Source organism: Thermobia domestica, chromosome 8 (assembly GCF_964235325.1).
Source record: "Thermobia domestica chromosome 8, izTheDome1.hap1.1, whole genome shotgun sequence".
NCBI lineage: Eukaryota > Metazoa > Arthropoda > Insecta > Zygentoma > Lepismatidae > Thermobia > Thermobia domestica.
In genome coordinates, this window is record NC_137461.1 from 273,595,593 (window position 1) to 273,621,102 (window position 25,510).

General features: G+C 34.8%; 1 protein-coding gene across 5 annotated transcripts in view; it reads right to left on the bottom strand.

Annotated features, from left to right (window-relative positions):
• Positions 1-25,510, bottom strand: part of NaPi-III (Na[+]-dependent inorganic phosphate cotransporter type III) — a 495,622-nt gene that overhangs the window by 17,564 nt on the left and 452,548 nt on the right. For all 5 annotated transcript variants that reach the window (XM_081769823.1, XM_081769822.1, XM_081769824.1 and 2 more), the window contains 3 exons: positions 19,589-19,806; positions 13,213-13,324; positions 1,536-1,594 (listed from right to left, as the gene is read on the bottom strand). In XM_081769823.1, coding sequence (XP_081625949.1) covers positions 1,536-1,594; positions 13,213-13,324; positions 19,589-19,806 — 389 coding nt within the window. The remainder of the gene's footprint in view (positions 1-1,535; positions 1,595-13,212; positions 13,325-19,588; positions 19,807-25,510) is intronic.

A 25,510-nucleotide genomic window follows, 5' to 3' on the forward strand; every position in this document is an offset into this window, starting at 1 on the left:
ATTTAAGTACATACTAGTAATATTCCAAGTAATTTCCCACTCTCTTTTTTTGTTTCCTTCTTTTCTTTTCTTTTTTCCTCCTGAATTTTGCGCCCCCTTACTTCGGCCCTGTGACCGTCGCCCCGCTCGCCCCTACTACGGCACGGCACTGATTTCAGCAAGTTGCTATTAACTCAACTATAAAACTTCACAGTCTAAAGTCACTTAAAATGCAATTCTCAAAAGTTTGAAGTAAAGGCGTAGTAGTTATTTGATAAGATGTAACTACGTAAGGTGACATTCCATTTACCTTTAAGCACCGTAAGGACCAATGGATCAGTCAAGGTCTTAAAATATTGCCATATCCCTAGTTTACTGAATTATTGAAATGTGTTCGTTGTTATCAATTTCTAAAATATTTGGTTAAGTTTGCTTTGACCCATCTTACGGCTAACGATATAAATTTCTGTAAAGTGGTAGGCATTTAAACTTTTTGAACATGATAACACATTCGAAACTATATCAAATCTCCGGTAAAAATTTACTGTGGATTCTATAAAGGATTCTTTTAATTTATGAGAGTTTTTAGTACAACAGATACAAATATTAGATAAATACTATGTGAAAGCAATAGGATCTATTAGCAATCTAGAAATCTGTTCTACTCTGTATTAAGATTTACATAGCAAATATTACATTTTAAAATGAAAATTGTGATTTCAGAAGAACTGAAAATTTCAACTGCCAATATGTCGATCGACACACAGAAAGGAAAGGACTTTAAGTATTTAAATACGAAGAGAGTATTTACTCTGATTGATATGAACCAGGGGCGGATCCAGGACCAACTTCTGGGGAAGGGGGCGGTGGGTTGTCATACTGCTACTTTTTAAGGGCTCCAAACTTTGAGATGAGTTTTATTTATATATATAAAATAAGAAAGTTTCCTTCTTGGGGGGGGGGGGGTCCGAGAGCCCCGATCACCCCCCTCGGATCCGCCCCTGATATGATACATGTCAAAGTACGCAAGTTACGATACAAATTCCCTCATGGCTATGTGGTTAGCATACGCGCTTTCCGCGCGGGAGACCTAGCTTCAATTCCAGCCCAGAGTTCATGTGGTTTGGATCTCACGTTAAGCTATAGGTCCACGTCTCATTTAGCTTCGGTGCTGAAAAGGACGTTAAATGCCAACTCGACCAATAAACCAAAATACAAAGTGTGTTCAATAAGTTTTGCACAACGCATATTACAGAATATCATCCTGCTAAATTCACAGATCCTGAAATAATAAGAATAATAATTTATTTCTTCTTCTTCCCGCCGTATTTCCAATATATTGTTTATCATAAGAAGCGCTAGATGGCAACTTTATCGCCACATTGTTCATTTCATTGTTTCAGTCCCTTTTAGGGCAGAGATTTTCTCGTACATAATGAACTTTATATGACGATTTAATTCAAAATATTAACCTTTCTTCAGTTAAACACTTCCAACGTCTTTACATATTCATTAGAAAGTCTAAGGTAAAACTAAGATAGAAGAAGAATATATACCATTCCCTCCGTTGCTTTTTCCTTGATTAATGGAACTGCACTGCTGTTGGGAGACAAACCTGTAAAAATTATAAATTTACATTATAGCATTCTGTATAATAATTTATAGAACCCTGTCATGAGTAAAAATTATTAAAATAAATTCTCTACAAAACACAGTGTATCTAACATTTTGAATTCGTCACAATATACAGGGTGTTACAAAATTATGTTATAATATTTTGAGAACAGATTCTTGACATCAAAATAAGAAAAAAAGTTCATATGGACCTGTGCTCAAAAGTGGATAGTTTTGCAGTTATAGGATGCCGAAAACGTAAAATAAGTAAACTCTAAAAGCTCATAGCTCCACTACTATGGGACCTATCGTAGCCGGGTCGAGACCACTGAGGAACGGTATGTGAAGTATCCAAATATCCATGTTTAATAATGCTCTTGTACTTGTTCGCCAATGTTCAGAGAAGTAGACGGAGAGAGTACTCCCAAACAAGCCTCTCTAAAACTGATTGGGCAAGTACTGGAGATCCTGAAAGATGAATATTTGAATAGTTCACATACTAGTTCCTCAGTGATGTCTTCACCTCACTACGATCGGTCATATAGTAGTGGAGCTATGAACCTTTAAAATTATTATTATTTTTTTCACTTTTTTGGCATCTTATACTATGAAACTATGCACTTCCGACCACAGGTCGATATGAACTTTTTTTTTCTTATTTTGATGGGAGGAATCTATATCCAAAATGTTGTTACACATTTTTGAACACACTGTAAATTTTTTCATTTCTCTTTAAAATTATGAAATGCACAGAGCTACTAGTTACATCAAATCCCTTTATATTATAGTTCACGACACTGTAGGTCTGTTCTTTCTTACCCAAAGGCCATCCAACCCACAAGAAGTTTTATTTTTCTTTCTTCGCATTCTTAATCAGTCTAGATTCTTCACAAATGCGATCACTGTTTTTAGAAGCTCCCCAAATCCTACTAACTAACACTGATTTATTGAGTAAAGATTCAACTTTATGCAAATTTGGAATGATGTGGGTCCAAATTCTAATCCCCAGCTGTTGTAGCGTTTCGCGAGGAAAGTCACACCGAGGAAAGTCCTTTAGCTTTTAGAGACAAAATTGTAATTTTTACCGATTGTGACCTCCTTCACGAGCCGATATTGCTAACTATTTTATCTAACTTCCTTCAGATTTCGAATTAGTGTGGTAAATAAGAACATTTTATACTTGACTCAATGATAAGCCTCTATAATATAATACCAGTAGAGAAATATATTATCATATGCCTATCAAAGTGACGGGAAAATCGTCTCACGATATGGCGCCCAATCTGGAAACTTAATAGCTATTATTTGTACTCTTCCCTTCCTTATCCGATGAAGCATTCAGCGAAAGTGCCTTTTGTATTTTTTTTTTTTTTTTGAGTGCTATGTTAAATTGTTGTAATTCTGTTAAGTAATTTGTTAAATAATTCATTGATAAATGTAATCTTAAATTTTTCTAGCGCACTTATTTATACGGGAAGTTATTTTCTTGTTCTGTTTGAAATGAATGAGTTTTAAAGCCAGAATTATCCACGAAATTGGATGTTAAGAGTACCGCGGATAACCCGAAAAAAGACTAACAATGAGGGTAAACACGAAAAAAAAAATACAGTATTTCAGCATTAAAACTATGTTTTATTGTTTCGCTGCTCGGACCGTCAAGATCAGTGATTAAAGAATGTGAATTCCATGGCCAAAACAAAAACCAAGAGCTTGTCACTCACCCACAAATTCCGAGAAGGCCTATAGGATTACGATGAACAATAAACTTGTCAGTAATTTTCGACCTTCATACTGTACAGCCTATTGTATTTTCCCGGTTATATTGTAATTAAAATTTCAATTTTTGATGTTCGTAATTAACCCTCCAGTGGTCGCCCCGCAGACTCTCATTCCGCAGTAAACAATGAATGTAATTTACTACCACGCAAATAACTGTTTTTTTTTCATACCTTATAACAATTGGCTTCTGCTTATCAGAGTATAGTTGCACTTCGAAACGTGCACTATTGTTGGAAATACTGATTTTTTACAATGCAATTTATTTTTGTTTCAGAACATACAGTACTTATTTGCATGCACATTGTCAGTTCGCAGTGACTACTTACGAAAAATAATTGAGCGCGGCTGCAGCAAGGTTAAAACATTTTTGCGGCACCTGTGAATATTCGGGGCTTTATTGTATGTGATTTTACTAATTTTTTTTTTTTTTTTTTTTTTTTTGTAATGAATTTAAAAGGCGAAGACCAAGGCTCAGCCACCCGTAAGCTTGTAGTTCTTCAACATTTATCGTGGATGTAATAATTCAAAATGTTATGTATCAAGCCCTCTGGTGTATGATGTTTTTCGATGATATGGTCCTATGTAATAGAAACAGGGAAGAAACTGAAAGGAAAATAAAGAGCTCGAGGAAGTCTTTGGAAAAATTAGTAGAAAGAAACGGGCATATCTCGAGTTCAACGAAGAAGGAAAAATGAAATGAAATCTTTCAGTTTATAAAGTCCCACGATTATGTCTTTTAGCCTCAGGTGGACGGATGATTTAGGCAAATGAATGCTGATGGAATAATAGGTGGAATTATAGTGTGAGAGGAAACAGGAGTACTTAAAAAAAAAGACATGATTTGTCCACCGCAAGCTTACTTGGTCGGGGATCGAATCAGGAACCCACGCACCAGAGGTAAGCACTCAACCACTAAGCCACCGTTCCCTCTCCCTATTCAATGAAGAAGGAAATCAGAAGCAGGTTTACAAGAAAAATGGCTGAATGAAGTGAAAAGTTACAAATATTTAAGTTTATCTGTTGCCAAGAATGGTGATTTGGACATAGAAATAGCACACAGAATGCAAGGAACGAAACTGAAAGAAAGTGTGTGCTGTTTTGTGTGATCGCAGAATCACAGTAAAGAATAAACGTGATTCATAAAACAGTGGTTAAGCCAGCAATGACGTACGGAGCAAAAACACGGCCAATAAAGGAAGCACAGAAAAAAAGGAATGAGTAGTACCGAAATAAGAACGCTGCGTTGGGTATGTGGGATAAAAAGAAGAAACAGTGAGGAATAAGCGAGAGTAAGAAGAGGAACCAATATTGTAGACATCTAAGAAGATCCAAGAAAGAAAACTGCAATGGTATAGACTTCTAATGGGAAAAGTAAACCACTATGTGGTCAGAAAAGTGATAGTAATTGGAAATGCATGGAAAGAGAGGTAGAGGGAAACCAAGAAGGAAATGGATGGCTACAGTTAAGAATGCCATCACGGATACAGGTCTAACATGGAAAGAATCTCGGGACATGGCGTTATGAAGAAGACCCACCCCACATAAGTGGGGAAAACATAAAGAAAGAACAAGAAGAAGTAAAATCAAACCGTTAAATGTCTCATTAATTTTAAAGAAAACAGAAGAAATAATTCCCCATTTAAACCTATTGTCTAAAAAGTAAAGATGGGGCAGTTGTTTCACATCGTTAAATTTCCTTACGTTCGTCAATAAGTAGAGATAATACAGTTGTTTGATATCGTTAAATTTCCTTACACTCGTCAATAAGTAAAGATGGCGCAGTTCGATATCGTTAAACTTCCTTACATTCGTCAATAAGCAAAGATGGCGAAGTTCGGTATCGTTAAATTTCCTTACATTCGGCAATAAGTAAAGATGACGCAGTTCGATATCGTTAAACTTCCCTACATTCGTCAATAAGTAGAGATAATCGAGTTGTTCGATATCGTTAAATTTCCTTACACTCGTCATTAAGTAAAGATGGCGCAGTTCGATATCGTTAAATTTCCTTACATTCGTCAATAAGCAAAGATGGCGCAGTTCGGTATCGTTAAATTTCCTTACATTCGTCAATAAGTAAAGATGGCGCAGTTCGGTATCGTTAAATTTCCTTACATTCGTCAATAAATAAAGATGACGCAGTTCGATATCGTTAAATTTCCTTACGTTCGTCAATAAGTAGAGATAATACAGTTGTTTGATATCGTTAAATTTCCTTACACTCGTCAATAAGTAAAGATGGCGCAGTTCGATATCGTTAAATTTCCTTACATTCGTCAATAAGCAAAGATGGCGCAGTTCGGTATCGTTAAATTTCTACATTCGTCAATAAGTAAAGATGACGCAGTTCGATATCGTTAAATTTCCCTACATCCGTCAATAAGTAGAGATAATCGAGTTGTTCGATATCGTTAAATTTCCTTACACTCGTCAATAAGTAAGGATGGCGCAGTTGTTCGATACCCTTAAATTTCCTTACATTTCTCAATAAGGTATCGAGAACGGTTTTGTTCCCAAGTTAGTAGGTAAATAACATTTTGTTAAGTTTCAGCAAAACCTGCAGGGTACTCACTCCAAACTGTGCTCTGGCTTCTTAACAAATGATGTCTCTAATCTTGATGTTTATTTTATAAAACATCATGTTATACAGTGGTATTCAAATTTCTTAAGTACAATCGAATATTAAGAACTGTTATTGTCTATAACCTCGAATGCAAACATTGTCTCCAATTTTCACCTGGAGAAATCATTCTCTTCCTCAATGTTTAGATACATTGCGTATTTTATAGCGAATAAAGTAAAAGATATACCAAATAATATATAATATTACAATTAATTAAAAACACACACACAAACAAAACAAGGAAATAGTTTTAAATTTAGTAGTTCGTAATGACTATAATATTAGTATCTCGCAATATAACTTATAGTTTACTAAATATAATTACTAGGTACCAAAGAATATATGTATATAATATAATAACTATTAATCTACGCAGAAGTGTATTTACATTAGTAAAAAATAATTGAGTTTTATTTCCTAGAATCTCATAGGTATTTTATTCTATAAAACGAATAAAAGCAATGAATTTCTACTCTGCAATTATCAATTATCCACTATTGCAAAGAGTAAGCACTGAAATTAAATTCCAGTAGTAGTCAATGATCATCTGCAATACTTTCTTATTATACGTATGTATCGAGCACTATTACTATTCAAATTAATATTATTTAATACGGAAGTTATCATAAAGTATCTATGAAGTGCTATTTGAAGTTTAATCATTAAACTTCATTACAATTTAGAAACATTGATATAATTTTAGACTTATACTAGCAGAATACCCGTTTCTCGCACGGGAAAAATATGTTTCATTTTGGACATAAAGCGCTGAATGTGGATTTAAACGGCATCTGAAGTGTTACTGTTGGTCTCAGTGGCTCCGAAAACTATGGACTCGACGCTAATATCCGTCATTTTGATCATTCTATATATATATTCCTCCTCCTTCCCCAAGTTGTGAGGCTGGATTTGATTTAAACGGCATCGGAAATGTCACTGTTTATTTCAATGACTTCGAAAACTATGATTTGACACTAATATCGGTCATTTTTGATCATTTTTATATATATATCTCCCCCTCTCCCAACTTTCGGGCCTGAATTTGGATTTAAATGGTATCGGAACTGTTACTGTTCATCTCAGTGACCCAGAAAAAATATGTATTCGACACTAATATCGGTCATTTTCGATCATTTTTATGTCTCTCTCTCTCTCAAGTTGAGGGGTTGAATTTGGATTTAAAAGGCTTTTGAAATGTCACTGTTCTTCTCAGTGGCCCAGAAAAATATGGATTCGACACTAATACCAGTCATTTTCGATCATTCTTAAATACCTCACCCTTCACCTTCCCGTAAGTTGCAGCGTAAAAGTGAAATGATAAAAAAAAAGAGGCCAGAACCTAACCTATGTTGAAAATTTGATCGAGACCGGTTGGGTAGTTTAAGAGACATGAAGTCACAAACATAGAGACTTTCATTTACATATATACATATATACATATATATATATATATATATATATATATATATATATATATATATATATATATATATATATATATATATATATATATATATAATCTTTTAAAAGAAATTTCGTTCATAAGATTGAAAGGGTAGTTCAATAAATTTTAACATATGCAATTTGTTTCTGAAAGGACTTATTGTTTGATCAATTAATCTTTATATGTGATGACCCCATCTATAATTAAATAAAGGCAAGTCAATTATGAAATATTATTAAGATTATTAATGCATATATATGAAAATAAAAGTGACTTGTTTGTGACTTGATAACTCTTCAAGCACCCGCCCGATCTCAATCTAATTTTCTACATACATGAGGTTCAGGCCTGGGATGGTTTTTGTCATTCCACTTTGACGGTACAACGTAGAGGTGGGGGAGATATTTAAAAGTGATTCGAAAACAAGCGATATTAGTGTCAAATCCATTGTTTTCGGTGTCGCTGAGATGAACAGTGACACTTCCGGTACGTTTAACTTAAATTTAGGCCCCATTAGTACTTTATGTACAAAATAAAACGTATTCTCCCCGTGCGAAGAATGGGCAATCTGCTAATGGTCCTTATAAGATTCAAATGGGAGGCGTCCGTCCGTTACTCTACATAATAACTCTTCAACAAAAGCTAATTTTTGAGTTCTGTTTCCTACAATAGACAGCTAGATCGATTATTTCGACCAAGGCAATTAATTGAGTCAATCCGTTAATCTGTTCAAAAGTCATGGTGACTTTAATGGTGGCCATCCATACCCAATACACAGAAATACGTGCTGACATTAGATTTATTTATTTATTTATTTTTATTTATTTATTTTATTTACTTATTTATTTTTTGAGATTACAAGGTAAAATATTTCTTGAGATTACTTTTTTTTAACTCAACTAGAGTTTTTGGTTAAACTTCAAAAATTGATGAGGTTGAAACCTCATATATTTGGAGTACGAGAGGGAATGCAATACTGACCGCTTCGACTACCAGCGCAGATTCATTCATAAATGTAAACTTTGCGCGTGATTCTCTTTACTGTCTTTACCAAAGTTTATACTATGCGTACTTTTCAATTCTATGTCCCATGGTTCTATCCTTCAGGCTAAAGGAAATGATGAGAAATGGACTGTAAAAGAACAACACAAAATAACCATGCCCTAAACGGGATTCAACACCACAACTGACATGTCTTACGATCATCAGCGTAATGCCTTATATTGCTCAATCATGCTAGCCGATAGTCGTTAAACGTTTTGTCTTTTATATATTTGTGTGTGCTTAATATTTTCTCTCCATGATAAGCAATCTTTATAAGTCTTACGTTATCCTTTAGCTAAATCCCGAATTTGCTAATTTATATCAAGAAGAACCACGGAATGTAACACTCCATAAATACACTTCAATATTCACTTCTAGTATGAAGTGCACTATCACTGGAGAACTTTATACTTGTTTGTTTTACACAAACATCTGCTTCAAGGTAGTCTTCAATGTATCAAAATTTTTGTACTATAACATTAATTTCTTTCTTAAACTGCAAATTTGTTTTGTTTATCAGAATTCAAATACTTGCAAATGGTATATCCTTCACTGTTAGAACTATACGTCATTGTTAGGAGTATGGGGCATTGTTAGGAGTGTGTCACTGTTAGGAGTATTTCATTGTTAAGAGTGTGGCATTGTTAGCAGTATGTGTCATTAAGAGTGTGTATCTATGTTAAGATTATATGCCACAAATTATGTCATTATAAGGAGATGATGACATTGTTAGAAATATGCCATTGTTAGGAGTATGTGTCATTGTTAGTGTTATGTACCATTGTTAGGAATATGTATCATTTTTACAAGTATGTGTCATTGTTGGGGTTATAAGCCATTGTTAAGAGCATGTCTCATAGTTAGGAGAATATGTTATTATTAAAACACGTGTCATTGATAGGAGTATATGTAATTGTTAGGAATATGTGCCATTATTAGGAGTGTATATCATTGTTAGAATGATGTGTCCTTGTTATGAATGTGCGTAATTTTTGAGAGTATTTACCATTATTAGTGTTAACATGTATAAAATTTCATGGGTTACTGCTCCTAAATGCTATTTATGCAGTATCATCCACTTATAACATTAGGCTTATTTTTTAGGCCTAACAACACCTAAACTTTATTTTATATAAATAATGTGTACCAAATAATTTAACACCAATTAGCAAATACCAGACGTGCACTTTAATACCATTTTGTATTCTCATATAAACTGATATAACGTATATATAAAATTTAAATATAAAAACTAACGCTGCAAAATCTATCAAAAACACAATATATTAAAGAATAGTATATATACACTTCTTTTTCTTCTTTTAACAACAATTTTACATTGTCATGAGCTGACACTTATAACTGCAATATCTTTCAACAATTAGGAGTGTGTGTCATTATTAGAATTATGCGCCATTGTTATGAATGTGTCACTTTTTTCGAGTGTGTGTCATTGTTAGAATTACGTGCCATTGTTATGAATGTGTCACTTTTTTCGAGTGTGTATCATTGTTAGAATTATGTGCCATTATTACGAATGTGTCATATTTAGGAGTATTTGTCACTGTTAGCAGTATGTGTCATTGTTATGACTGTGTGTAATTGTTAGGAATATATGTCATTGTTAGAAGCATGTGTGTCCCACTGTTAGGAATAAAATTTCACTGATAGAAGACAGAAGGCAATAGATACTTCCTCCCCTCCCCCCCCACACTACTTTACAGAGTGTTTTCGTTACATGTGCATGACATAAATAAGTAAAATTTGTATCAGTAGAATAAAAAAAAACTATCATTTGTTATTGGCAACGAATGACACACTTCTAAGCCCTATAAAAGTAGTTTTTTTCGATTTTCTCGAAAACTACGCATGAAAATTTACCCTCAAGTATGTCATTTTGTTCAGCTGGATGTGACCTATCGATTGATACATGTTTCATCTTTAGACAATGTTATAGTTACACAAAAAATACAATTTTAAAGATAATTATAACGTTTGGACTATATCTCATTAATCATAGTATCTCCTTTCGTCTTTGCTAATGGCATAATATAAGGGTTGAAGACGGTAGACGTCAGTAGCACTTTTATCTTAATATGTGGCGTATTTGTCGTACATCATCAATTTTTAGACTTACAAAAAAAAAAATCGTTTTTCTCCATTATCTCGAAAACTACGCATACAAATTGATACTCGTCCACATAGGATTTTATTTATTTATTTAGCTCTGATATACGAGGTGTATTCAAAAAGTATCGAACCTTTAGTTGGTAAAAATACATTTATTGATTGGGAAATCCGAAACATTGATCCCCTTTAAAGTAGTCCACTTGGTAATGCACACACTTCTCCAAGCGCACCCGTCATTGTTGGAAACACTTCTGGAACGTAGTTTTTGGAACGTTGAGCAACCGTGGTGCCGTTGCATTCCGCATGATGTCTTCTCTTGACTCAAATCGGGTCCCTTTTAGTGGCATTGGCAGCTTCGGAAATAATCGAAAGTCACACGGAGCCATGTCGGGTGAGTAGGGAGACTGACGACTTACAGGAATGTTGTATTTGGCTATAAAGGCCTGAATCAAATTTTGCGGAGACTCTTTTTATGCTCAAATTCTCGTTCAAAATTGAATGTACCGATCCGGTTGAATAATTTCCGCTTGGGTATCACCAAGCTTTTGTCCAAATTTGATGCAACATCGCTGCTCAAGTTTTTCTGTCATTTTACAAAAAGAATTGAAAGCGGACGACCGCTCACTATACGTCTTCATTCGATGGCCGATTGCCAGCGACTGATGCCTTCTGTGGTCGGGAAAAAAAAATCACGACTACGCATGAGTGTCCCCTCTACATCTACACTGAAGAAAGTCTCCTGTGCTTCATTTGTTTACGCGGGAAGAAAAATAAGGTTTGATACTTTTTGAGCACACCTCGCACTATACATATATATATATATTTGGTCTAGGAATTAATTCGTGCGGGTGGACAAGAGATGGCGCAACGAACGGAGCGTCCCACAGTTCCGTGTATCCACACATGTGTTGCAAACCCCTGTCATCGCGTATCGTTCGTAGTATAGGGCAGTGGATTAAAGCGTCAACAACACCAGTTTGTAGTTAAGTGAACATGGCGCAATTTGTGCCTGATAAAGTGTTTTTGCGGGGTGTCCTGCTGCATTACTTTAACATGCAGAAAAGTGTGACTGAAAGCCATCGTATTTTGGTGGAAGTGTATGGTGACCATGCTCTAGCTGAGCGAACGTGTCAGAAGTGGTTTGCACGGTTTAGAAGTGGTGATTTCGGCTTGGCAGACCAAGAGCGAGCTGGACAGCCAAAAAAATTTCAAGACGAAGAATTGACAGCATTGCTCGAGCAGGATTCGTGTCAAACGCAGGAACAACTTGCAGCAGCATTAGGCGTTGATCAAACAGCAGTCTCCAAACGCTTGAAAGCCATGGGAATGATTCAAAAGATGTCACATTGGGTTCCACACGAATTGAAAGACAGAGACGTTGAAAGACGAAAAACCATTTGCGAATTGCTGCTTCAACGACAGAGCAGAAAGGGGTTTCTGCATCGAATTATTACGGGTGATGAGAAGTGGATCCATTACGAGAACCCTAAACGAAAAAAGGCCTGGGTGAAACCAGGTGAACCAGGTCCATCACAACCAAAACGAGATATTCACTGTGCAAAGGTTATGCTGTGCATATGGTGGGATATGAAAGGTGTGGTGTACTATGAGCTGCTGCAACCGGATGAAACTATGAATGGAGAACGTTATCGACGACAATTAATGCGTTTGAAGCAAGCTCTGGCCAGAACACGACCAGAATGGGAGAACAGACATGATAAACTTATTGTTCAACATGATAACGCTCGCCCACATGTCGCAAAGCCGGTGAAAACCTATTTAGAAAATGTCGGATGGGAAGTTTTACCCCACCCGCCGTATTCACCAGACGTTGCTCCTTCGGACTACTACTTGTTCGATTGCATGAACAACGATTTGATTGGACAGCGGTTTACTTCTTCAGAAGATATCGAAACATGGGTCTCTGACTGGATCGCTTCCAAGGATGAGGACTTCTTTCGCCACGGAATCCGTACATTGCCTGACAGATGGGCGAAAGTGGTGGCTAGCGTTGGACAATATTTTTCTTAAGGTATTTATGTATTTTGTGTTTGTACTACAGCTTCAATGTGTGCGTACCAACCGCACGAATTAATTCCTAGACCAAATATAAACTTGTATTTTCTTCTACTATGATCCCCATATAATGTATGCTTTATTACGTAATAGTTCAGAGCCACAAACATATATTTGCTATACAGCTATTTAGGCAATGAGAAACAAATATACTGGAATAATAAACTAACAGGAAATAGCAATAACGTAATAAAAATCATGCATATATATATATTTTCTCAACTTATCGTCCCACAATTATGCTCTTGAGACTGAAGGAGACGGATGAAAATGAATCATTATGAAAAAAATAGTGGAATGACAATGTGCAGGGAAGGGAGAAAAACCCACGAACCAGTGATTCTTCACATCAGAGGACAGTGCTCTAACCACTGAGTTACTGTGCCCTTTAATCCTGGTATTTAGTATCGCCACCTCCCATATTACGAAAGTATTGCAGTATCACTGACAAACCAAATAAATAGTATATATGTAAACGCAAAACATCTACTATAACCTGAAAATGCACTTGTGAAATACATACCACATGCAGGGGAAACCTGGCCACTAGGAGTACCTTGAGGTGCAAGAAGACTATTGCCATTGGCAGACAGTTGGGTCACATGACCGTTTTCAGAGTCAATCGGAGCTGATTCCTGCAGTAAACAGGAAAAGGTTTCTGTTTTATACAGACAACAAGTGTCTTTCTACACCTAAGTACGTACCTGTTTGTAACAGCACTTAAAACAAGGCTTCTGAGCGTATCCGCATTTTCCTTCATTAGTTAGTTCGAAATTAACAGTTTTAAAATGAAAGCAAAAGAAGGATTTTGAGTGAAGAATACACAGGGGATTTTAAAAATACTCGGCAAAACTTCAGGAATACATTCCTGACAAGTAAATAAGAAAAATAAGTTAACTGATCACTAGATCAGGAAAGTCTTGTGTTATGTGTTTTTTGTTACATGCTTTTACGTTATAATATTTCAAAAAAGAAAACTTATAATTCTTGGACACGATCCTATAATCCCTAATTGTATCGGTGTGGCTTACACGTCATGTAAAAGCTTATAGCTCACAATCAGAATATCGATTACAAATGTATCTAATGGACCAAATGTAGTAGGGCGAATAATGAAACCATACGTGAATAATTGGATTTCTTAAATACGCTCCATTATACGACTTATTAGTAAAGTTTTCTCTTTGTACTTTGTTGAAATAAATAAAATTCACATATATTTGAGTTACAGGTTAAAGATTTTAATATATTATATTTTGTAGTTTGCGTGTCTGACGGTATTTCAAAAGGAAAGTGTGTATTTAGATTAATTTATTTTGTTTAGTTGTAATATTTTCATTTTCTTTTTTTAATTTTTTCTTTCTTTTCTTTTTTTTTAAATCAAAAGATCCAATATATTTCAGTCAAATATTTTCTTTTAGGCCTTAAATCTGGAGAACTACATATAGTGTAGCCAAATCCAAACTATCACCTAACTCAGTATGATGTGCTTATTCCATAAAAAAATAACAAAACTCGATTTAGGGGCCGTTCAAAAATTTTGTGGCTCCTGATGCAAAAACTAATTATTGGCCAAGATCGTTATCTTTTCATGCATTTTTTGGGATCATTTCTGAAATTCTTGTTTTCTCATCACAAAGTGAAGAACATGTGTAATATAAATATATATTAAATATATGGGCTATGGAAAATTTTAGACGAGGCATAGCTCATTTCAATACAATTATTTTACGATTTAAAGCATCGTGTTACAAGTACGTCAGTAATTTCTTTAAAATATACCCCCGAAAAAGTGTTTGACAACAAACTTAGTATCTCACTTCCAAGCCTATACTGACGCCTCATTTTGTTATCTACATGTTTAAGAATGCTTTATCCGCGCCTAAAGTTATGCCTTGTATTTTTGAAACACCCTACAGATGTGTTAGTAATACTTCTTAGAAGAAAGTAAAGATAATTTCTTCTTAAGCTACTAGAACAGAAAACCAAAACAAAGAAAATTACTACACTGTTAATTCTTAAGTGTACACAGTCAAAGAAAGAAACCATTACGGACATTAGACAAAATAAAACTTTTGTTTTAATAATTATAGTAATAACTCACTATTTTGCATTACGGAAAAATAAAAGTATTAAGAGATCGGTATCAATGTCGAGTATTCTAAAATAGCAGTAGCAATCCAGCTCTCATTTTTGGTAATGTAAGGGCAGTAGAAAATAACTATATGTTTAGACGTATATTTTCAATGTTAAAAGAATATTACTTCATTATTTACAGCTTTTCCTTTTTAAGAAAATAATTTGTTCTAACATCGGACTATTAGGAAATAATGACAAGTAAAAAGGATGTACTTTCGTGAGGATTTAGAATATTTACAATGCCTTGCAATATTAGCTTTATGTTATTCAGCAGTGAGAAGCAAATTAAAAGTCCATAGCTGACTAATACCGAGCGAACTAGCTCAAGTGGTAGAGTTTTGGATTCGCATTCAGGAGGTTGTGGGTTCGATTCCCGCTATCTACCATCCTGACTGGTATTTTCCTCAGTCCTACCAGCCAAATGCCAGGATGGTACCTACTAAATAGGCTCCTGGCCGATACTTTCCCAAATTCTTTCCATTGTTATTGTTGTTGTTAGTTATCCAGTATAAAATAGCCTCTGAGCTGTATCTGGTGATTGTTAAATAAGTAAAAATAAAATATCCACTAACCCGATATTTGTAAAAGAAAATTACGGATTCATTACGATGAATTAAAAAGTCTCAAATTTCAAATCTACTCAACTTCTCAACTTCGGGGCAAGTATAAAATTACACTGTCGATAGGGGGGCGAGGTGGCTCAGTGGTAGAGCGTTTACCTCCGGTGCTTGGGGTCTACAAAGTCCAGCTCGCGCCGTGTGAACTTTGCGATGGACAAACACCGTGCTCGTGGGTTTTCTCGGGGTTCTCCCGTTTCCTCTCACTTTCTTCATTCCACCAATTCTCTCATTTCTCATTATCACCGTCTCCTCTAGCCTAACTGGCATAAGCGTGGGACGTTAAACTTAAAGATTTCATTTCATTCTTTTACACTGTCGATGAAATCTTTAAGTTTAACGTCCCACGATTTCTAATATATATTATTTTTCCATTGATTCAGTTACAAGTCGTGACATGTGACAATAAAGATAAGTATTTAAAATATTAGAAACCCAGTATCAAGGACTAGTGGATATATGTGAGTTATTAGTGTGGATTCATGATTACTATTAATACAAACAAGAAAATATGTCTGGAAATTACAGCATGCAGTGTGTTGCTTTAGAAACAAAGAAGAAATCTAGAACTTGTCTTAATTTATTCTACGTAAATAATACTGAAATAAAAATTATTAAAAGAAACTTAATACGCGAAAAAGGAAAATGTCTGATTAAGAGGTAATTCATGCATTGTTTCTAATCAAGCACAAATCTTTTATAATAGTATTGCTTAAATGAAGTATTATTTATCAGCAGGAATCAGGAGTGGATACAGCTAACATTGCTTATAAGCTACAATTCAACCTGGGCAATGAACATCTTTAACAATATATCTCCAATCTATGAAGTTTATTGAAAAATCTTCCAACCTTAACGTCCCACGTTTATGCCCTTTTGGGCTAAGGGAGACGATGAAAGAATTGATGAAATGAGAAATATCAGTACGACCACCTGCAAGCTCTCTACAACATCTGTAGACGTTTTGGACACGTATGCACAACTTGCCATACTCTCCTGTCAATTGGTGCTGAATTTTAATCGGTTTAGGGTCTTTTGCGTTGAAAATGCGAGAACTTCGCACTTGGTGTTAGCGCCAAACGGGAGCTCCATTATAAACAGCTGCATTATAAAGACTGAACGTTCCGGCGAGGTGTCCGCAAGCTTATTTGGGAGTGGAGAAACCAATAAACACAATAATGTTGCCAACAGCCGCAAGAACAGTATCCTTGTGTCTCCAGCGCTTTGGAGACCTTACTTTTCGAATTACCCTCGTATAAGACTTCTAGCACTTATGCGCAGAGAAGTAGTCTAAAATGGCACAGTAGCAGAATGTGAGGAACAGACACGTTAATATAGCTGTACCAATGGAAGTTTTAATTTATTATATTAATAACTGCTTTCCTTATGGAGTTTTCGTTTATTAATGTTATAAATTACAAGTAAAATATATCCATGCAAAACTACTAATGGATGCTATAGAGTATATTTCAATATAAAAAAATTAAGTTTGCTTTTGTACCCGGTATTTCTTTATGTGTTCATTTTCCTCTACATTTAACTCTCTCGGGCATCTTAAACAATTAAAAAAAAAAACTTACAAACATTAATTTGGTATTCTGTACTATAAAAACAAATGGATCCAAATATTGCGAAAAAACTATAATTTTCCACATTAAAGCTGGTTGTGTCAATACACTATCTGAGAAAATTGAAGGTAGTTCCATTAAATAATTTTGTTTAATAACTTAGATGCTTCTCAGTAAAATTCACTCTGAATGATTGTTTGTCAGATATTATTTTAATATTTGTTTCAACTAGGTACAAATTCCTACTTATAATTCACAGAAAAAAAATTCTTGAAGTAATCTATGTATTAAAATGCTAGGTTTATATGTTTGTCCACAATCCTTTCGACAATGCGATCTCGAAAACCACAAGTGCTAAAAACGTGCTGTTTTCACTGGTCGATTCCAAATTTTGTGTAGATTGTCCAGTTTTCATTCAAATTTTTAAAAAACGAATCGCTATTGTTCTATTCAACATTTTAGGGACCGTTTTGAGCCCATAAGATTAACATTGTTGTAGGCCGAAAGTACAATGTCGACGGACATTGCAGGCGCTTTGCTTAAACCTGAATGGCAAAACCTATTGCGTGCTGGCAACTTCAAAGGCCTCAAGAGATGCAATGAATCGTACTCGGATGGATGTGGATTTATTAGAAAAAAATATTTCCACTTGAAATCGTGTTACTTCTACAAATTTGCTACAAACTCACTGCAATACCTATATATAGCAATCCACTTCCTTTGTGAGCCTCTTATCCTTTACTTGTGAGAGTAAGGAGACATGCACAGTGGAAAAGAGATTCATGGTCATAACAGGACGATGCGCTAAGTAGACAGCGCGGTTTCAGCTAGTTTGTACATAATTAAAACAGACAAATATTAAAATAATTATATGTGAAAAAGAATAATTTAGAGTGAACTTTTAGTGAGAAGCGTCTAAGGTATTAAACAAAATTGTGTGATGGAACTACCTAGAATTTTAATAGATACAACACATTCTTAAAGTTTTTTTTTTGGGGGGGGGGCAATATCTGGAGCCATTGTTTTTATATGGAACAAGAAAATAGTAGACGATGTGAGAATTTGTGTTTCTTAGCCTAAAAAAAGTCATGTCCATGACCCTCAAGACGGTTGAAACATAAAACTCATAAAGAAAAAAAAGAGGTACTGGGTACAAATATAAGTTTAATTTTTTGTTAAAATGTACCCTATTGTACCTATTAGTAATTATTCATGAGTATATTTTAATTGTAATTTATTATAAAGGGTGTTTCAAAAAGAATAACCTGATTTTAAAAATTTATAAGTATTGATAAAAGCATACTACAAAAATGTGATAAATTGCAAAATGCTTACTAAATCTTCAAGTTTTAGCTATACTATTACAAATGCTTTGTGTGTGCACCAGTAGCAGCACACATTTCCGAATTGTTTCCACTAATTCATCGGAGGCGAGGCCGACCTGGACTTTTACTTTTGCATTAGCATCCCGTTTCTTCAAACTGGCGATACCAACGAATGTTTTTGGGTGCAGGCGGATCAATGCCAAAACGCCGACGAAAAGCATATTGGACCGAAATCACTGACTCAGTCATTGCAAACTGTAGCACACAGAACGCCTTCTGTGAGCGGACGCCATCTTACTTCTGACTGACTGCAAACTGAGAAGATGTGACTGACATCTAACGGCGATTTTCTGAAACCCTAGGCCATGCCCATTCAGACAACACTCATTTCCTTGTCGGCAAGTCCCATGTTCTGTAATTATTACCGTCCAAAATCAGGTCACTTTTTGAAACACGGCGTAGAGATTATTAATATAATGTTAAAACTTGAATATGCTCAAGGAATGTCCATCGATACAGCCGCCTTAACGTTTTTTATTGAATTATTGTGACGTTTTCTATCAAAAATCTTCATAGGTCTGAGCTATACCTAAGTGATCATGACCCATGTTAAATTCGAGCATTTAATCCATACTAGCTGTATTCACTTTTAACGAAGAATTTTATGTTGAACTCAAATCAAGTACTTAACAAAATAATCCTTCAAATCAATATACCAAACAATGGACGAACCAGCATTCGCACTGAACTAATCTGTGCACGTTAAGTACACAAAAAATACTACTTAAAATTGACATGCATAATGTTAGTCTGATAAGGTACAGATAATGTAAAATGTCCCGTACACATACATGTGCAAATTTTAGGCAAACGTGTCGTTAGAGAAAGCTCATGTCTCTTACCTTACTTTAGTCGTCTTCTCTTATATGTTACCTTGGCCTGAAAACTGTAAACTTTCCAGCTGTTTACATTTCCTAATTACCTCAATATTAACCCTCAACTTGCTAAAAACAAGCTGAAGAAAAATTCTTACACCAACACTAATGAAAAATAGCACTACAAGCGAATCAACATAATACTCACACAATACATAGTTCCTAAATCAATAAATATCTTAATCTTAAATATATTCTTCTACATAATCTATAGAGCTAAACAGAATAGGAAATAATTTCTTCTAATACACAAGAAAAAAATACATTGTATTTAAGAGAAAAGATCATTTCGTGATGTATTTCAAATATTCTTACCTTTCCATTCAACGCTGTTTCAGCTAGCAGATATCCATTCGTCTGCAAAGTACCATTTGCCTGGGTGAATCGATAAGTATGAGCTGGAACACTTAGATTGTTAAGCGGAGTCTCCTTCTCGTTTATCCTCGAGAATTCGATCATTTCAGAGTGCATTTTCCTCACATCTTCTGTAGATATATTTTTAGAATCATGTGGACTTGGATCTCTGGAAGATTCTGGAAAGAAAAAATATTACATACGTAAAAATTCTAGTAATTTATGGAACCATGACATACTACTGAGACGAATTCAATTTCCATTATACGAGAAAGGAACAGTTTCTTCTACATTTATTTATTTATTTATTTATTTATTTCAAATGTTAACACTTTCTATGCCAGAAACTAAATAAAATTTCTTTCTCCAACAGTCGGCGTTTCTGCCAAAGATGTGCAATTAGCACCTTATATACAGGGTGTTACAAAAAAATGTCAATATTTTGGGAATAGATTTTTTACATCAAAATAAAAAAGTTCATATGGACCTGTGGTCGGAAGTGCACAGTTTCGTAGTTATAAAGACCCGAAAACGTAAAAAACTTTAAAGGTCCATAGTTCCACTACTTATAGGATCGATCGTTGTCGGGTCAAGACACGACTGAGGAACTAGTATGTAAACTATCCAAATATTCATCTTTCAGAACCTCCGGTAGTTGCACAATCACATTTTTAGAGTGGGTACTTGATTACTCTCCATCTACCTCTCTAAAAATTGGTGTGCAAGTACTGGAGAATTCTTAAACATGGATATTTGGATAGTTCATATACCAGTTCCTCAGTGATGTCTTGACCAGACTACGATAGGTCCCATAGTAGTGGACCTATGAACTTTTAAAGTTCATTTATTTCACGTTTTCGGCACCCTATAGCTCCGAAACTATCCACTTTTGAGCACAGGTCCATATCAACTTTTTTTTTTTTCCTTATTTTGATGTGAGCAATCTGTTCCCAAAATACTGTACCACATTTTTGAAACACCCTGTATATATGGTTGGTTAGATTGGAGTTCAGCGCCCTTTTCAGCACCGACGCTAGACGTAAACCTACAATTTAACCTGGAATCCGAATCATTGTAGCATTCAAGTTTCAAAGTCATCCCTTCAGGAATCAATCTCGGGATCCTATGCACCAAAGGCGCACGCATTAGCTGCTACACCAATGGAAAGGGCTATATCTACTTATATATATAGCCAGAACAAAGCAATTTTATATTTAACATACATTTAGCAGTGGAAATGTACACCGCAAAGTTAAACAATACTTTTAAAACCTCATATCAGCAAAGATACAGAACAAGACAGTAGTAAACAAATAAAACAACAAAAAAAAGTTCTGTTTTTAGCCAGTGCCGTGCGCGGAAAATCAGCGCCCAGGGTGACAGTATACGACGGCGCCTTCGTACATACAAGTGAGGTCGAAGAGTAGCCGCGAAGCGCTACCATGGTTGGCGCGAAGCATAAGAAAATTTTCAATAATAAACCCTGCTTTTGCTTAATTTTGAGCACTTTTTATTACTTTTTTCCTTCCATTTTATATATATCCTTTCTTTTTTTTCCTACCGAATTTTGCGCTCCCTTACTTTGGCGTCCAGGGCTGTCGTCCCGCTCTTCCCCCTCAGGGCATGGCATTGGTTTTATTTAGCTAAAATCCGAGAGGCTCACAAAATCATAGAGATAGAGCAAAAAAAGTATTAATCTTACTAATCATACTATTAGAAAATATCCATCCGTTTTCATCAAAATCTACATTATGTTCTAAACTTTATGCTAAGGACGCAAGCGCTTCACTTGAATATAATTTTTGAAATCAAGGAATGTTATATAAATTCCATTCTTGATAACTTTTAAAAGATATCTGGATGACTGCTGAGTTTGTTACCTACTTCAATAAAGAATAAAATATACCATTACATTTAGGAGCGCCCGAAGAAAATTTTCTAGGGGGGCATCTCCATGGTTGCTATATTACGTCTGCTATTTAATATACGTGGTTTGCTATATTACGTATACATTTTCGTGAGCCAGGGAAGCCCGGGTCCCCCTGCCCCCCCCCCCCCTCTTGGGTGCTTACGATTACACTGAAGAAAGAGACACCAAATTATTGAAACATACCCAATTAGTTGAATTGAGTTTATATTGATCATACATACTGATGCACAGAGAAATACTTATAACGTGACTACTTTAAGACTACACGTAATTAGTTTTTTTTGTCGCCTTTCACCTTTCTAGCGATTACAATGCTCTTATGGCAAAAAAAAAAAAAAAAAAAAGCAACAAGAATAAAGGAAAAAAATATAAAAACCTAGAACGAAAAGATTTCACTTACCAGTAAAAAAAAAAAAAAAAAATCCATGGAAAACACGAAAGGTAATATATTAAGGAATTCACATTTTACGCAAATATGTTATAAATAAATATTTTACCTGTTTGTTACGTTGTCGTTTTATTTTCTGCACAAAATTTCACTCACGTTTACTACTGTAAGCTTTGACGGGAGATGAATTTCCTAAGGTATATACCAAGATTAGTCGACGTGAATATAAGTACATATTACTTAATAAATTCATAGGATGTGCATGTAATATTAATCAAACTTATACTCACCTAAGTAGCCGACTGTTAGGCAATGGTATTCTTGACCGCAGATCTTTCGATGACAATTTGACATCTTTATTAGTAAAACTCCTTAAGAAATCAACGTTGCTTGAAGACTTACATTAATTGATAACTTTTCTACACTGTAGAAACAATATAACGTTGATCTATTTTTCTGTTAAATATGAATTTACTTGTTTACTGTAGGAAAAAAAAAAAAACACTGGATGGGTTAATCAAGCGTCGTTTCAGAACAATGTGTAGCTTTCTCTCCACCTCTGTTCAAACTCAGAACACAGGTGGAGAGGAAGCAACACATTGTTCTGAAACAACGCTTGATTAACCCATCAGCTTCCCGTAGTTCGGCCAAATTATGTCATGTTGATATACTTTATCCTTAAAACATCCCCACAAGAAAAAGTCAGGTGGGGTTAATTCGGAAGATCGAGCTGGCCACTCCGCAGACCAACGTCGACCGATCCAGAGGTTCGGTAATGTTTCGTACAGCCCCACCATCCTGTCTGGAATATACTAACAGTTCGAAGTCCAGTGACCCGTTATCCCAACTTTCTAGCTACACAGTGTTGCCATATCAAAACCTTTTGTCCAGATTTACAAATATTACAGTCAGTCAAACATCATATATACAATTATGGGCCACCCTGTATATATATGCTCAAGATTACTGTTGTCTATCTGTTGGGTGCTTAGACAACGTACAAGCTTGATCAGTATAAGCATATTCTTTATGGCCGTTCGTACGCGATCGTGAGTGTTATTTTTTACGATACTTTTCTAAACCAAAACTTATTTTATACAAATTTAGAACTGAAGAGAATTATTCATACTTACCTGCATATAGAAAAATAAAACAAGGCTGCAAGGAAGGAGGAAGAGGAAGTTCAAGATTTGATCTCAGAAAATTCGTTCGTCATCAAAGCTTACAGCAGTAAACGAAAGTGAAATACTGGGCAGAAAATAAAATGACAACGCAATAACCAGAGGACAAGTTTAAGTACATTAGCAAAGCAAATGAATTAGCTCTTATGTAACACATTCCTCTGCATTAATTAGTACCAAATCAAGATATTACAGTAACCTTAAGCACAAAAAGTGAAAAGAAGGAAAAAGTTTATATTTACATGAATATGAAAGTCTTAAATAGATATTCCGATACATCCAGGGCCATATCTATGCACGAGCCATAGGGGTTCAGGCCCAGGGTGGTAAATTTTCAGGGGCGGCATATTTTAAAAAATCAAGATTGAAGTTCGGTATACTGGTGAAAAAGGCTGTCCACGAAAGGAATTTAAGCAAAGTTTGTACCGATAACAATGTTAGTACACCGTGTATATCGTTTTCACCCGCTCCTGTTGCATTTAATTTAAGAAATCATATTTGCGATATTTCAGCCCGCGCTGGGGTTTTGGTCACAATCAGTCTGTCTGTAAACCTGAAGACACTAATAATACATTCGTTATTGTTTTTTGTCCTATTACAAAAGAAAAAACAAAGCACTAATGTATGCCGTAACACTTGAAGGCTGGAATTATGTTTATTCACTCTTAAGAAATTAGAATAATCTCAATAGCGTGACTTGTTCTTTTTATGTAATAAAATCACTTCCTATCCACTAAACGCTTTACAATATTGCATGAAATTTTGTCATATAAAATTCATTTAATTTTGTCTGTTTTTGTTATGAACAAAAACTGTTTTGTGATTAACTGAAGTAATGCTATTTCTTGATGTCCATTACAGATTTAGAGTTCGTGCTTCTAATGAAAGGACCTACCCGGTTTGGCATAAGGACCAGACTATGTCACATGATCAAGTCAAAAGTCACGTTGTGTGCTAAATCGAGTCTGGAGATTCCAAATCAAGATGTGATATATTTTAAGCACGTAACCTCCGCGTGGGACGCCCTTGGTAATTCGGAGAAGCTTCATATACTTTATCATTATTATTGATTTTACTCAAGCAACTTGACTTTTGACAATGTTCTATCCATATTTACTTTACGTGCTATACACCGTTCTTAAACTCTTCATTATGTCTTTGCAGTAAGTTTTCAATTAGCCATCTCCTTATTATAGTTTTTAAGATATGTGGACGACTTAATTTTTTCCTTGATTTTCCATTGATTTTAATGTTCATGTTTCGTGATTTTTTTTTTTTTTTTTAACTTGTTCCATCCATTTTACGACAATTTCTTTTTTGAATGTAGAATCTACATAGTCTGTCTTGTATTTAGGCTGAATTCAAGCTATCTCTCTCTTTTGGTTTTTGAGTTAGTGGAGGAATTATTTGTTTTTCATTGATTTACAATTGACATTAATGTTAATGTTTAGTACGTTTTTGATTATATTTCATTCTTTTTAGAACAATTTCTTTTTTGAATGTAGAATCTGCATAGTCCTTTTTATACTTGAGTTGAATTTCAGCCATCTCCCTCTTTTGGCTTTTGAGATAAATGGAGGAATTATTTGTTTTTCATTGATGTTCCATTGACATTAATGTTAATGTTTCCGGTTTTTTGACTATGTTCCATCCATTTTAGGACTATTTGCTTTTGGAATATAGAATCTACGTACTCGCTTCTACATTTGAGCTAAATTTCAGCCATCATCTCAAAAGTGTGTTCACAACATTGCAACCAGATAAGCCCCTTTGCAAAATATCTCTTTATCACCATCTTCTGGCAAGAATGACTTGCACATATATCCGATTGAACATCTGCAGTTGGTTTAGTGACAATTTCTATAACGGACATGCAAGCAATATTACTTAAATTAATCACAAATCAGTTGTTTTGTACATAGTGAGAACAGACAAAATTTAATGAACCTTACGTAATAAAATTACATGCAGTGTAAAGTATTCATATGGAAGTGTTTTTGTTACATAACAAAATAAACCTTATTGAGATTATCTTAATTTCTTAAGAGTGAATGGACTCAATTCCAGCCTTTAAGTGTTAAACTATATATTAGTACTTTTCAGATTTTTTCCAGGACAAAAAGCAATTACTGTCCTCTAGTTAACGGACGGATTGATTGTGACTAAAGCTACAGAGCAGGCTAAAATATCGAAGATATAATTTGTTAAATAAAACGAAATAGCAACGCGTGCAAGGCGAGTTCTTTTTTTGTAAAATTAATAATCTTAAAATAGATTTAGTGTGTCCACCAGTAGCGTATTTAGGGGGCTTCCGGGCTTAAGCCCCCCGAAATTTTATTTACTATATTAAAGTAAATGAAATATTTTGCACAATTACCACATTT